Below are 15,477 nucleotides of genomic sequence, written 5' to 3'. Positions count from 1 at the left end.
TAATAAAGCTCTGCTGACATGAGGTGTTGTGTTCTTGCTTACTAGTTAAGCCTAGCTTGCCTAAGTCTCTGCTTCCATTTTTCATTTGTTAGAAAGGGTCTGCCATGAAAGGCTTGCAGATTGCTGGTCCAATTCCCACCCACTCTCTGGAGCAGTCTGGGCCTCCCATTGGAAAGAAAGGAACCTCAGCGCTCTCAGCTCTGCTGCAGATGGAAGCCAGTCAGAAGTGAGTCTCTACAACTAGGCTGTGTCAAGAGCACTAGAACATCTTTTCTACATATTCCACCTGGGCTGACTAAAGCATATTTGGGGAATTTTGCCTTGAAAAAAGGGATGTGGAATCCTGCTGCTTTAGTATCCTTGGGACAGTGCTGGGGAAATACTGGGTTATTTCCAGTGACTTCCTTGTATTCTGTTTCCATTAATAGAATGAATACCAAACACTAGAAGAGAATGTGGAGACTAGAGAAGTGAATGTCCAGTGATTTAGAAGGAGCATCTTTTTAAGTAGCATCTCAGTCTGTTACACATCAGATTTGTCATCTATTTGTGATTGGCTAGTACAGTTGTATCCACATAAGAAGAGCTTAACTGGGACATAAGTGTACACAAGTACACAACACCAGTTGAGTGGTGTCAGTATAAACACTGGGTAGCAAATATAGCCTAAAGAAAATAGCTTGTCTGCACTGCTAACGTCTATTAAAATACCTGTGAAACTTCTGAGGTCCTTTTTCAGTATTGATCTAGAATGGTTCAAAGAAACTCAGAGTATTAATATCAGATATGCTGTAAACACAATTTAAAACATTGTTGCTGTTAAATACATAAGTGATTTTTATGTTTTTTTAATAATAAGGTATTATTATACATGCATAATAAAACAGAGTAAGTTCAAGGGTCCATATTGTTTATGTGGGGTAAAAAGTACTTACAGAACATTGGACTGACTGTGCTTCAGAGTGTGAGAAAGCAAATGTCTGAAAATACAGTAGTACCCTTGTGCACCAGTTGCCTTCGGGGAGAAGCTGACACAGAGTTATGTTTGAACAAACTCTGGATTTCTTCCTTTTGTTTTAGGACACTGGGGGAGCAGCAAGCTGCAATGCTTTCTGGGAAGAGCTCTGGGCAACCTTCGGAGAGTGGAAGCATTGCTATCACACCCACCTATATGGACAGCCCTCGTAAGGTAAAGACTTTCTGGTCTTTCTTTAGCTCCTATTTTTACATAAGAATTTCTCAAATAGTAGAAGATTATTTCTCTAAGCAAATAGCTAAATTATATCACATCTTACTCTCTAATCCAGCAAGGACTGGTCTTGTACTGGGGATGCCCTTAAGTCTTTGTGTGCAAGGGCATAAGAAGAGGTTGGGGCACAACTATCCACCATCCTTTAGCACTGTGAAAATGAGATGGAATCCCTGGGATGCTATCTTATTGTGTTTTGCTAATTTAAGTGGTATTTGTTAATTGCTCCATTTCCTTTTCTGAAATAGCACATTTCATTTCAGTCAGGGTTTGATTTTTAGATTCAGTAGTATAGTGCTGACTGCATCTATATGAAGGCTGTCCTTAAGAGCAAAATCAAGCTCTAGACCGTGACTGTGTGAAGCTTCAGTGGAATTTTAGCAGCAGGAACTCCAGTCACTTGCATCTGCTTAGAGGAGAGGATGTGTTCCTGAGTAGTGATTTAGATGTCGTTCCTTCACTGGCTGGACTCCAGGCTGGAGAAAACTGTCTTCCTGGAGCTCTCTTGAGACACTTAAAGAAAAGACTGTGCTATCCCGCAGCCTTCCTGTCAACTGCCCTGTGAGTGCCAGGAGAGCAGAAACTCTACCTCCAAGTCCAACCAGAATATTTGATCATTTTTCTGTATTCTGGCATGAAGGTCTTTCAACACAAGTAACCCAAGGAGCTGAAGGAAGATATAACACTTAAGTGTGACCTGTCTTTGGGTTCAACAGTTGGAAGTATTGCAAAGAAAAAGTTCTCAGATTCCCCACTATCAACTTGCCTATTTCTTTCAGTATTTTTCTCTTAGCATCTAGTGTTTTCACATCCACCCTTTTCTGCCACCACCAGGGACAAGTGTTGTATTAGTCTAGAGACCTGGATGTTGCTAGTTGAAGTGATAGAGTAACTGCAACCATCTTAGTAATAAACACCTATTTGTAGAATGAGAGTGTTTCTAAAACACAGATGAGATTCTGGAGCAGGTCATGATAGGCTTGGAAAAACTGGGTGCAGAAGTTGACTTGAGGCATGTTTGCAAACTTCCAGATCATAACTCAGGCTTTGCACTCTCCTCTTCTACCATTCTGGAAAATCAACTTCATCAAACTTCCCTCTTTAAATACAGAAATGGTAAATATCCCTTTCTGCCAGTAAAACTAGTGAAAATTCCACGTAGGACACAGGACAGAAGAATGTTGTGTCCAGTTGTTCTGTGTGGTAGAGAGAAAAAGGCAGAACTGGCTTCTATATAGCAATGGCACCCTAGTGTGTTGGAAACAAAGTAGCAGACTCTGTGCTACCAGCAAAGGCTAATAAGCAAATGCGATCTTGTTTAGTTTTAAAAGTAACTGTATTCAAAAGCCTCTCTGGAGGGCTAACTGGAGAATCTGGAAGAGTGCATTATCAACTGAAAGCCTTTCACACTGCAGCAGTGAACACTCCTATAAATATTTACACATAGGGACTGGGAAAGAAGCAATTGGGATCTCCAAATTGATGGCTCATGCTTGTTGGAAAGGTGCCAGTGCACAGGTAGCCTTATCAGGCAACTTTATGCTCGCTTGGAAACATCAGCAAGTGTGTGCCTTATGTTTCCAGGACAGCACAAGCCCATGGGCTCACCAGCATGGGTATGTCTATTGGCTGTCCCGACACTTGCAGCCAAAGTACTGACAAATTGTCACAGCTGTGTGCTCTGTCAGCAGCCAAGGGAGCAAGTGCTTTTCTAGGATGCTATTCAGTGCTGGAGTTATTCCAAAACAAAACTGAGCCACTGGCTCCACCTTTACTCTGGTTCAGAGTAGAACTGACGAGCCACTTCAATCAGTTACTGGGCAATGCAGTGTGATTTTAACACAGTGAGTTAGCTTGATGCATAATCTGTTTGGGAAGTCTTTGCCCTTAGGGATACAGGGTGCTTGGCTCTGCTTGTGCACCGTGTAAATTGCCAGCCATATAACCCTGGCGTTGATTCTTTCCAGAAAATGTTTTATATGTACGTATCAGGCTGAGCATCATCTTAACTGCAGGCTAGACAAACTGTTTTGCCTAGGGAACGGAATAAAGAATTGCAAATAGGGAATGAAAATCTAGTTGAGTTCCACTGCATTGTCTTATGTGATAAGAGAATCTTGACACATCTTTGAATAACAGCCGGGGATAAATTCATCCAGGGTTTGCAAGTAGGTGGGGAACATAGCATAGGCAGTATCTGTTTAATTTTGCATGAAGTATTAAACACAGTGTTGGAAGGATCGTTGTGATGAATTTTTCTTCCCTTTCCTTTGCGCCATACCAGATCTGCATTTGAGAGGAAGAGTGTGCTTCCTGAAAAGAGCTTCTTTGCCTCTCCCTCTTTATCATTTGAATGACTGACAGACTAGGAAAAAAGCTGTCCTCCTTTGGATATTTGTCATTACACATGCAGTTCTACAGGTTTCCATATCACTATTCAGCTTTGCATTTGGGATGGAAACCCACGTACTTTAGAGCTCAAGTCTTTCTCCTGTGAAGTGTGGAGGGAAGGCTGTAGTTTCAGTTGGCTTCTGCTCAGTGTGGTTTTCAAAACTTTGGAAAAGCATCTGTGCTAAGGAAGAGCAATGTCTTGTTACAGAGAGAGAAAATAAAGGTATGTGTGTGAGTAACTCCTGATGCTCTGCATTCTGCTGCATCTGATGATCTGGGTCTGTTTGGGATTTGCATTCTCTTCATACTTTCTCTCTGTGGTCATTTCATACTTGCACAACCTTGTATTTGCTTTTCTTCAACTCCTTGTTGCTGTTGCCATTAATGGGCCTGCTTCCTCTGATGCCTTCAGGATGGGGCCTTCTTTATGGATTTTGTTCGCAGCCCACGTACAGCTTCAACCTTCTACTCACAGGTTAGTTTTGAATGGGGTCTTGTCATCTCTGGCTTTTGGACTGAGGTGATGGAGAGCATTTGTTGTCCTGAGCTTGCCACGTGGGGAACCTGTGTTAGTTTCCAGATCTGCTCGTTGAGAGGGAGATGCAAACATTAGCAGGACAGAGTGGCTGGTGGTGGTGGATGTGACTGTTTCCTTCCACCATTCAGTGTTTGTGATGTGCTTTGGATGTTCATGTGCCCTGCCTTACTGTCCTTTGCAGTACTGTCTTGTCAACTACTGAAGCTTCTTCTCTTTTTGTGTTTCACTAAGTACTTGTTTTCCATCTTCCCTTGCTAAACAAAATGGCAACAGCTTACTCGTCTCGTTCTTGGCTAAATTTCTTCTGTGGCGTTTGACTGACAGGTGGCTCTGGGGAGATCCAAGTCAAATTGTGTCCTTGGATCCTTAAACAACTAAGGGCTGAAAATATTGGTGTCGTTTTGGTTTAAAAGAGTCATGGTGACAGAAGTTGTTTGTACACTTAACACCAGTTAGGAGCTAGCAATAACACAGTGTGTCCATAGAAAATACTGCTGGTTGAAGTGAGCTCTGAGGAGGGGGTAGATGTAGCTGGCTGTGGGGACTGTAGATTCCGTGTTGGAGCATCTGCCGGTTTTGGCTGCCCAAAAAGGGACATCTGCTATTGCAGAGTGAGAGATCTTTGGGGTGTGAGAAACGGCATAAATAAAGGGCTCTGGTCTGGCTATCAGACCCAAGTCAAACTACCAGCTTTGTGATTTTCAGCTGTGCATGTGCTGTGGATTCATCATGGCAGATCAGCCCTCATATTTACACCAGCAGTTACTGAGTTACTCTGCTGTTCGTGTTCCTCTCCCCCACCTCTCTAAGCTTTTATATAATATGCCTTTCCTAAACCATACGTGTTAATGACAGATGGCGATTACAGCCTGTACTTTGCTGAATCTTTCAGCATTCATGTTCTTTCTGAAATGATTTTATGTTAATTTTGTGAACTATTCAGTCTACCGTTGGAATAGTGCAAGTGTTCTGCGGGAGGAAAGTGTTCTTGTTGTCTTGGCAACATAGGTGTGGGTGGGTGCCAACCAGCCTCCTGATACTACCCTAAGAAAGGAAGGAAGATGAGCTGATTTTGTGCATTATGAAACTTGAATTCCGTGTGGTATATTTGCATATTTTTGTCTGAGAGTTAGAAAAAATAGTTTCAACCCTTAACTGCTTACTACTTTCCCATAGTGATTAAGGTTCCTGTTCTGTCCGTTGCATGTTTATAGTCACAGTTATTCACTCAAGTTGAAAATGTCAGGTTGGGACTGGTGTTGCTGGTTTGCCAGTGGTTCTCTCAAGGCAGTTGTTGCTGGGTTGGTGATCCTCATCTTTACTGGGGTCTGAATTTCATGTTTGTCAGTAGATCTGTAGTGATAACAAAAGACTGTATTTATCCTTTCTGCATATGTTTGTGCTTGCCTTATAGTATTGCTTGTTAACTAACTTGAGCTGAGGTACAGATAACGGCGGGAAGGGGGAAAATGGGAAACAGATTACATCATAAATTTCATAAAAATGTTGCTGTGCTTACTCCTTGCAGGTCTCTATAGATCAGTCAGTTCCTGCATCCTCAGATGGCAGCACATTGATAAACACGGGGCAGTTACCTGATAGGGGCAACACGCAGACCTTGGGAAGTTCCCAGAATGTTGCGGACCAAGGATATGCTACAGCTGGGGCTGCAGAGGGCAGGTAAGAAAAGCACAGCAGTGCTATACCGCAGTTCTGTTCAGTTACATTCCCCTTGCTGGTGTCAAGGAATGGGCACTTAAACAGGAACCTGAGAACAAGATGGGCTGTGTCTGTCAGCACTAGGAGGCACTTGTCACAAGACCTTACTGCAGCATTTCCACATGCAGAAAGAGTGGTAGTAAAATAAGCCTTGCAACCCAGTTTTCCAGAATTAAATGAACACAAGGCCTGATTTTCCCCACCCACAAAAAGAGCTTCATTCTTCAAGAAAGGAAGAATGAAGGAATTCTATTTCTGAAATCTCTTAGCAGAAAACCAGGCTTTGAATTGACATCTCTCTTCTGTCTGTTTTAGCAAAGGGGGGCCCTGCAGGTCTAATTGGATCGAGTAGGTTGATGAAATCCAAGAGGTTCTAACCTGGAGGCGAGACACTGTGGAGGAAGCAACATTAAAAATAAACTATATTAGCACCTGTTTCCTGTGGTTGTATATTAGAGTAAAAAAAAAAAAAAAGCCAACCTCAAAATGTTCGCTTTCAATTTCTCCTGAGTACAGCTGTATGTAATATATTGTGCATTGGGTCAATATATAGGAATCACCTGACGACCTCAGGGGGGAAATGCAGGTATGATGCTTTTAGTTGTCCTTGAAATGAAAAAGGTAATAAATGTGGCAAAGTCATTGCTGAGAAGAGGAGAGAGCGTTTTTCTTAAATGTACATACTTGAACAAATCTGGCAGCTTCCTTGATTTTTGAACATGCTTCTGTTTATTTCCCAGCTCTCAGCAGTGTTCAGCAAGCACTCTGACTTCCTCCTCCACCTTGATAGAGATTCTCGAAGCCATGAAACACCCCACGTAAGTTTTTAATATAAATATGCCTAACGTCTGTCTGGATGTTTTATAAGAGAACATGAGGCATGGAGTCAGTCAAAGGAGAGCCCCTTGTCAGCTGTGGAAGAGTTTTAAGCTTCCTTTTGTTAATTCAGTTCCAATCTCTCCAACAAGGAACTTTATAGAAATTGAGGTACGAGTATTGCTGCAGAGGCTTCAATTATTAGGATCTCAGAATCTTGTCAAAGTAAGAATTCTCAGTAAGACACTAAAGTGCTGTCAGTGTCAGCTTCTCATCTTGTTATCAGGAGCTAATGATATGTCACTCTGGGGGGCATCATGCATTTCTTGTCCTGTATCTTTATCCCCCTTTTTTTTTCCCAGCAGTGATTTTTGTCTTTGTAACTTAAAAGAACTGTCAATCAGTCCTTGTTAACATGTGTGACTTGCTGTGATTCAGCACAGGGATCCAGCTGCTCTCTGAACAGAAGGGCCTCTCTCCATACTGTTTTATCAGTGCAGAAGTTGTACACTGGCTGGTGAATAATGTGGAAGGTGTGCAAACCCAAGCCATGGCGATTGACATAATGCAGGTAGGAGAACTATGAAGGGGTATATGGAGGGCCAGAAGTACCTCACTGTGAAAAAAGAGTTAGAGAGGGAAGTGTAGCAATAATTTCTGTTTCTTCTTAAAATCCTGTTATTGATAGGTATTGAAAACAGTGTTCAACAGAATATGAGGTAATGATGACGTTTTTTGGATTCCCTATCACAAAGCAGCAACATATTCTTCTGTAGTAATATATATTATTTTTCCACTTATATATGATGATAAGTCTGCATATAATCTCCAATTAACTAGTAGTTATAAGGTAGAGTTTCTGCTTTCCATTGTGCTAGATTTATGAGGCATTACAGTGTGACTTTGTTTTAGTTTTGGGTTTTCTTCTGATAATCAGTTAATGAAGTTGTAATAAGAACAGTGTATGACCTCTCTTCTATGGATGCTGAAGTATACACACTTTATGCAAGACACATTGTGTTCATGAGGTTTTTTTCTTTCTTATCGAACTGTGTCAGGGGCAGAAGGTTGGAAATGTTTTGGAGTTCATTCCTCTGCTGAGATCCCACCTCAATTAACAGAGGACCTAGAATGTTTCCAACCTCTTACCTTCCTATAAATCCATCTATAAAACCAGAGTAGGGTAAGGGAGGAAGACAGACATCTGCGGAAAGGTCAAATGCAATTTCTCAGGGAGATAAGAACTTGCTACATTTGCTGAATATCAAGAGATAACATTGCTGATATTCTCGTTAGGCACATATCTGGGCAAAAAGATGTCAACAAAAAGAAAATTATTTCCTAACATTCTCTAGCAACCTTTTTATGTGACCAGAAGAGTGACTTCTCCTTTTTTATCGTGTTTGCTCTGTTCTCTTTTTTTGTTCAGAAAATGCTAGAAGAGCAGCTTATTGTCCATGCATCTGGAGAAGCCTTACGAACCTTTATTTATGGCTTTTATTTTTACAAGATTGTTGTGGACAAAGAACCAGACCGAGGTTAGCATTGTGTTATTACAAGAACTTTCCTCATTATCCCTTTGCATAATCACTAGCTGTACTTGATTCTTAAGGGTGCTGCAGCAGAAATACATTTTTGGGAGCAACCAAAAACACTGCTGTAAAGAGAGTCAAAGAAATTCAGCCTTTTTGGTTTAAAAAAAAAAATAAAATAATTGCAGACGACATAACCTTATTTTTTTCCTTCCTCTTTTTCAGAAAGAACTACATCTCTTTCTTGATCTTGAGCACTTGTTTCTAACTGTAATCTGTCCTCCCCCTTGCTTTTTGCTCAGTGGGCATGCAGCAGCCTGCGATGTGGCACACAGCTGCCATGGATGACTTCTCGGCCTTCCAGAGGAAATGGTTTGAGGTGGCGTTTGTGGCAGAAGAGCTCCTGCACTCGGAAATCCCAGCGTTTTTCCTGCCCTGGCTGCCCAGCCGCCCAGCCTCCTATGCAAGTAGGCACAGTTCCTTTAGCCGCAGTTTCGGAGGACGGAGCCAGGCAGCTGCACTATTAGGTAGATGCACAGCACAGGTGACAGCTGGGGAAGTTCAAGGGGATAGTTTGAAAGGGGAAGAACAGCCAGCCAAGGGTATGATCTCACGTGGACCAGCAATAAAGCTGCAAATTTCATGCTGGCCTTACATGTGTCTTGCATGTGGACTTATTGTCATATGCTGGAGGTATGTTTCACTGGCTGAGCAGGCAATTTTTCCTTCTGAGTACTGGAATACCATAAAAAGTATTCTTTAAATATTCCTTGTTCCTGAACCTCCCCCCTGCCATCCTCTAGAATTCAGAGAGGAAAATACTGACTTTGTCTCCTTGCAGATCCAGAGAGACTCTTCACAACCTGTGATGAGCATGGAGGGATAAGTTGTGAGAACAGCAGAGCAACCAAACTGTACTTAAAATTACATGTCTAATTGCTGCTTAAGGGCAAAAGCCACAGTGAGATCCAGACCTGTTAGAGGTTTTCTCTGATGTGCTGGAGGCTTCTTGGCTAGTCTGAACCATGTATAGCCAGGATGCTTATATTAAAGTCTGGGAAGCCCAGCCACAGATGATCCCTGCAGTGTGGAAGCAGTAGGGTTTGCCTAGGGAAGATCTTGCTGCTGGGCAGGATACCATTATAATATCTAAAGTTCTGTAATGTGTGAAGTATAACGCTGAATACCACTAACAGCCCGTGAAACATACTGGCTGCATGATTGACTGTGTTGCTTTGTCAGCTTTTTGTTGCATTTCCAGGCCAGCCTGAGTCACTTGCTTTTGTTCCTCTTTCCCTGTTTAAAATTATGAGAAAAATCATTGCTATGGAACTGCAACTTCAGATTTATTTAGATGCATCTTTTAAAGGCCTATCAGTTAAGGATAAAAAGAAAATTCTGCTGTTCTCCTGTTTTGTGTATTTGACCTTCTGAAGATAAGTGATTTACTGCTTGTGTAGTATCTCTTAAACCTGAAGTTACAGTAATCCTTGTGTATTTCTGAAAGCCTTGTTTGAAGAGGGACAGCATCAGAAATGGGAAAGCATTAAGGATAGGAAGCCTGAACTAATGGTTAATTCCCTGAAGTCAACATATGCAGGATATTTTTCCCTGTCACACGATAAATCTGTTGCCTTGGCTAGTATCCAAGCTCATTAGCTCAATGATTGGCCAGAGCTGAAGCCTGAACGTAGGCTGGCATGAAAGTATTGTGAAGGCTGGAAGTGCTTGGGCCAGATCCTGTTCCTGCATTGATCTCTTACTTTTTAGCCCAAGAAAACCACTTCAGTTTTCTCTGTCTGTCCTGTTCTGTGAGATGAGAAGACTGAGACTCAGTAAGCTTGCACCTGGGGAACCAGGCAAAGAAAGAAGGGTGCTTTAGTGCCCCTCTCACCTTTTCTTTAATGCCAGTCAGGAAAGAGTGTATTCCCTCAGTGTGTGATGTAGTTACACACCTGTGTAGCCGTCCTTTTTCATTTCAGTTGGAGTTATGTCTGTTCTGATATTTAACTAATTTGCAGTCATTGGCTGAATGAAAAATGCCTCCAGATTGCTCACATGCAGTCTGGTTATTCCAGGAATAATTGTTTCTTGGAGAATCCAGTGTGGAACTTCTTTCTTACAAGGGAACTGGTTTGATTGATGTTTCTATGCTGTCCCTGTTCTAAACAGTATTCCAAAAAAAACTTTACCAGTTCATCTGAGGCAAGGAGCTTTACTAAACCCAGATGACCTCTGGTCCACGTGACTTCATTTGTTCCTCTCTTGGCTTTGATTTGGTTGTGGTTTTTATTTCTTCCCCTCCCCACCTTCCCTAAATGTCAGGCTGTGACATAAAACTGCATGCAAGCATTGGGAGCTCTGGAACAAGCTCCATGTATCTCTAAAATCTTTATCCCTCCCAATTCCCCTACCACTTGCCCAGTGATTATCCCCTTTCCCTTCCCAGTGGAAGTCTGATCTGTGATATAGCTAATCTTGTCCCTTTTGATTTATAGCAATGCATGCACTAGCAATTGTAGTCATCTATGTAGTGTAGTCTGTGACTGGAGAATAACCTGCCTGCTCCTCTCCGATTTACTCAATAAATCATTAGTTAAATACTCAATGGTACAAGACAATTGGGAAGCAGGTGAGTCCTCTTAAAATCAGATCTACGGAAGCCAGAGTTTATTCTATTAAAACTAAGTTGGTTTTCATCTGGATTCTGAATTCAGACACATGGATATTTCTCATCAGTTTCTAAGGTCCTTTTGATTAGCTCACCTGGTTGGACTGTGTTCCTGAATTACAGCAGCAGACAAGGTGGAGAGAGAAGCTCCAGCCCTAATGGGGAGTCTGCAGTATCTGGAAAAAGGAACAGTCTAAGGGAGCAGGGAGCTCATTCTTCACAGTGTGCTGGTTTGGGCACATTGGACTGTGGTGTTATCACTGACCTCTTAGCTAATGACCAACATCTACCTGACTGAGCTGCTTTCGCTTTACAGCTTTTGGGATGTTGTTTTCCAACATACTTTGTTACAAAGCTGGCACCATAACCTTTTAACCACAAGCATTGTATTCACAGTGATATTCCACTGAAAAGGAGCAAGAAAAAGAAAGTCACAAGGTGTTGGTCTGTCTCACAATACCAGACCAACTCAGAAATTGCAGATGATACATTTCCCAAAGACAAAAGTGGATCTTATTTACAAAACAAAACTGGGTGATGTTCTTCCATTTTTCTTGGGTTTTTTCTTGCTGCAGTAATAGCAATATAAAGGATTTTCTTGTAACTTTGAAAACTGTCTCCAGCTAACTTGCAGTAGAAGTGAAGGTGGGAACTTTCTATCCTTCTTGAGGAAGAACTTCAACCATTTTTTTAAAATGCCATTAAGCCATTAAATTACAAGATCGTTTAAAAGCTGACCATATAAAAGGGTGCACATCTTCCTCTACTTAAGCAATAAATAACAACATCCATTCCTCATGCATGCAATAAAAAAAAGGGCAAAGGTTTTTCAATAGTATTATTGCAGCCCTTTGTTTTTTGACAATTTTTAACATTATAGAAATGTCAGATTACGTATTTGCCTAAAGAAAAGTTGAAAGTGACAACGTGGTTCATAGCAGGACTTTGGTCTCAAAGTCAAGAGATCTGGGTTCTGTCTCTGGCCTTGTAGTCTGCTGTATGACACCAGCCAGGTCACTTCCACTTTCTGTGCTTCTCTTCCTCTCTGGCCTCATATCTGAGATTTTCTTTCACCGGGATGCTGGGGTGTAGGGCACAAAGGGAGCTGGATCTTGGGCACTATCCCAGCACTTACTGCAGAGCAATAGAAGGTATCGCAGTGATCGTAACGCTGCTGCGTGAATCTTGGCTGACTTTTCATGCTTTTACAAAATGTGTTGGATGTGCAGTTTTGGCAATGCGGTAATATGGGGTTAAAGAAACAAGAAGTTTAACTTCTGATCTCCTTTAGCTGTGGAAAGTCCTGGAATGCTCCTGCCCTGTGTAACAGCACCCTGTTGTGATTTCAGGTGGGGGCATATAGAAATATTAAAACCAATTCGGAATGTCTTGGGTATGAAGGAGCTGATGTTTCCTAGCCATATTTAATCATGGCACCAGCTGCTTATTGATTAGCTGCTTGATTCTTGGTTCTGTCTCTTTATTGCAGCTGAAATGTCTTTTGACTGCTTGGGAAGGTAATTCTGTGGCACAGACCCCTGATAGGAGTAATGCTTCAGGTTTTTGTCTTTTGTGACCTGGATGAGCAGCATTCTGGGACTCTTCTGCTACCCCAAAAATTGGGAAGGAGTAGGAGGACAAATTAATTTCAAATAGCTTGTCTTGTTTCTGCTGTTCTCTTCATCCTGTCTTCCACCCTCTCTTTAATACATATTTTAAATATGCCCCTATTCCTTGACTGCATAGCTGCCACAGTGCCTGAGCAACGGACAGTGACGCTTGATGTGGATGTGAATAACCGCACTGACCGCTTGGAGTGGTGCAGTTGTTATTACCATGGCAATTTCTCCCTGAATGCTGCCTTTGAAATCAAGTTACACTGGATGGCAGTGACTGCAGCTGTTCTTTTTGAGATGGTAAGAGTCCTTGTGTTCTGGGTGGCCGCAGCCATGCCCGTCTGGCCTCTGTATCCCTTAGGCTACTGGGGACATTGTCATGGGAAGTATTAGGAGAGAGACAGTGGGCTGGATCTGCCCTTATTTCCATAAGTCATTTTACTGGTGGTTGTTAGCATTGCTGCATCTGGGCATCATTTATCATGCTATCTATAGTCATTTTGTCTGCAGGATAGTGTTTTGCTTTTAGTGGGTTTCATGCACACTATGCAGAGATCAGCACAGGTCAAGGTGATAAATTTAAGTCTCCCTTAGGCAAATTTTAAGCCCTGATCTGGGTCTTTGGAAAAGAATCTGTTTCACATTGCATTCCTTCTATCCCCAAACCTGAAAATCTCATTGGAAGTTTAAATCTCCGTGGAATTGCTTTCATGACAGGGCTTTTCCAGGCAATGTGTTCTTCCTGTCCAACAATGCTTTTTTGCTTTTTAGCTTTTTTTTTTTTTAAAAAAACTTGCTGAAAATATTTTGAATTGAAAATGCAAGTGGTTTGTGTCACTCTTCAATTTTTGGATTATTTTTTTGTTTTCCCTTTTGTAGCTTCTGTAAAACTTAGATTATTTAACACCAGGTTTTTCCCCACCCAGCCAGATAGCACTAGGTGGTTAGTTTTGCTTTTATTTAAAATCTATTGCACTATTCCAGTAAAGCAGCAGTGCTTAGCCACTGATGATAAGTAGGCTGAATCAGTTCCTGAAAAATGTCCTATTTTAAAGTGCTTTCTGATTGATGTGGCACTTCAAAAAGGAAAGCCTGATGTCTTGTGCTTGTACTGCTTTGCTTACAAGGATGCTTGTGTGCTTGCCATGCAAAGCAAGCTGAGCCTATGGAGAGTTGAGCATGTCTGATCTATTCTCAGGGAATGAGTTGCTCCTATGCACGTAAGTGTCCTTCTTCAGTTTGACATATGTCGTATGATTCATTGTTTGAATCTTTTCTTAGGTTCAGGGTTGGCATCGGAAAGCTACATCCTGTGGTTTCTTGCTAGTTCCAGTCTTGGAAGGCCCATTTGCGTTGCCCAGTTACTTATACGGAGACCCACTTCGAGCTCAGTTGTTCATCCCACTCAATGTTAGCTGCTTGTTGAAGGAGGGTAGTGAGCATTTGTTTGATGGTAAGAAATATTCTTTGTTTTATCCCTTGGTATACTTTTCTGCAAGCAGATCCCTTCTGACATGTAGCTGACATGAAGAACCTCATTTACCAGACATGCATTAGCTGGATGAAGGGCCTGTTTTCCCATTTCAGCAGCTGCCCTCAGGAGGGTGGTGCTGGGAGGAAGCTGTGCTGACAGGCTGATCAGTGTGCAACAGGGTATGAACTTGCTGACAAGAAGTACCATGGCACAGGAAAGGTTGTCTCCCCGGTGATCTTTGTTGCCATGATGTTGCATACCCTTATAGAGCCTGCATCAAGTAGTTACTCTGTTTGGCATGATGTTACACTGTAAGAGGCTGTTTTGCTGGTAGACCCTGCCCACAGCTGCTCTGCATTTGTATCCTGCATTTGTTTATTCTCCCCCTCAGTGAGATTAGCCTTTCACGACTGCCATACTCCTTTTTTTTTGTTGTTGCCATGGTTACATTCACGGTAAGAGTGTTTGCACATGAGATTAAGAGCTAGAAACTGCAATCTCTTCTTCTGCAATATGACCTCGCCCATTTGAGTGATGCTGTTGTAGTAAGTCTCAGGTGGAAACTCAAAGATCTCCATGCAGAGAGGTGCAAAATTGCATCCTGAGAAGGGACAATTAGCAGACGACTCTGTTTTAAAATAATAAAGGTGATAGTTTTCTTTATTTTCATTAAACCTTGACCCAGGTGTAAATGTAAAACAATCAGTGACAATTCCATATATGGGTCACCATAGCCCCACTGACTTTGAACTTAGTATTTTCAGAACACTCTGGTGATAAACAGTAGCCCACTCTCCTTTCTTGCCCCCACACACCCCATTATGTTCCTCTCCATCTCAAGAGACACAAAAGCTAAATTCAGGGATGAATCTGCTACTGGAGTGTACAAGACATGTTTCTAATAAGATGGCATTCAAGGAACAGCGGACAGAAAGAAATATGACTAAAAGAAATGGCTAGAAAAGAACAAAGTGCACAGGGGTCTTCTGAGGAAAACTGAATTCTTGAAAAAGAAGGAAATAAAGTGGCTTTACTAGGTAATTGTTACCTTTTTGTTTGTTTCAGGCTTCGAACCAGAAACATACTGGGACCGTATGCATCTCCTTCAGGAAGCAATAGCACACAGGTATGTACGGAGCAGAATGACTGAAAGGTTCATATCTGCCTGGATGATGTAGGATGAAGACCTGTGCTGAACAGTCACTCCTGAATCGCATGGGTTCTGTGCTGTCTGCCTGTCTTGAAGTCTGCTTGCAGATTATTAGACTAAAATATAACTAGAATGCCTGGAGGTGGTTCTGTGGCTGCAAGGGGCAGGTAGTGTTTCTGCCTGTCATTCATTAGCAAACCATACTTTCCTCCTAGGGAGGGTGTTGCCTTTGGAAGGTGCCCTGGTATTCTAAGTTAGAAGCAGATAGACTGTAAACAGATTTCTTTCTGAGAAGGGACAGTTATTTCCTTCATGTGTACT

At 41.9% G+C, this 15,477-nt stretch overlaps 1 protein-coding gene across 10 annotated transcripts in view; it reads left to right on the top strand.

The window, feature by feature from the left end:
- DEPDC5 (DEP domain containing 5, GATOR1 subcomplex subunit) overlaps positions 1–15,477 on the top strand; it is a 47,836-nt gene that overhangs the window by 29,872 nt on the left and 2,487 nt on the right. For 6 of the 10 annotated variants that reach the window (XM_074844590.1, XM_074844588.1, XM_074844589.1 and 3 more), the window contains exons 31-41: positions 93–226; positions 1,081–1,189; positions 4,053–4,115; positions 5,707–5,858; positions 6,638–6,715; positions 7,152–7,284; positions 8,143–8,251; positions 8,548–8,772; positions 12,663–12,832; positions 13,814–13,985; positions 15,072–15,132. In XM_074844590.1, coding sequence (XP_074700691.1) covers positions 93–226; positions 1,081–1,189; positions 4,053–4,115; positions 5,707–5,858; positions 6,638–6,715; positions 7,152–7,284; positions 8,143–8,251; positions 8,548–8,772; positions 12,663–12,832; positions 13,814–13,985; positions 15,072–15,132 — 1,406 coding nt within the window. The remainder of the gene's footprint in view (positions 1–92; positions 227–1,080; positions 1,190–4,052; positions 4,116–5,706; positions 5,859–6,637; positions 6,716–7,151; positions 7,285–8,142; positions 8,252–8,547; positions 8,773–12,662; positions 12,833–13,813; positions 13,986–15,071; positions 15,133–15,477) is intronic. The other 4 variants (XM_074844594.1, XM_074844593.1, XM_074844592.1 and 1 more) reach the window with 2 other exon arrangements.

This window comes from Strix aluco, chromosome 18 (genome assembly GCF_031877795.1).
Source record: "Strix aluco isolate bStrAlu1 chromosome 18, bStrAlu1.hap1, whole genome shotgun sequence".
In the NCBI taxonomy this organism is placed as follows: Eukaryota; Metazoa; Chordata; class Aves; order Strigiformes; family Strigidae; genus Strix; species Strix aluco.
Note: the sequence above shows the minus strand (reverse complement) of the source record. Positions and strands in the feature narration are given on the sequence as shown.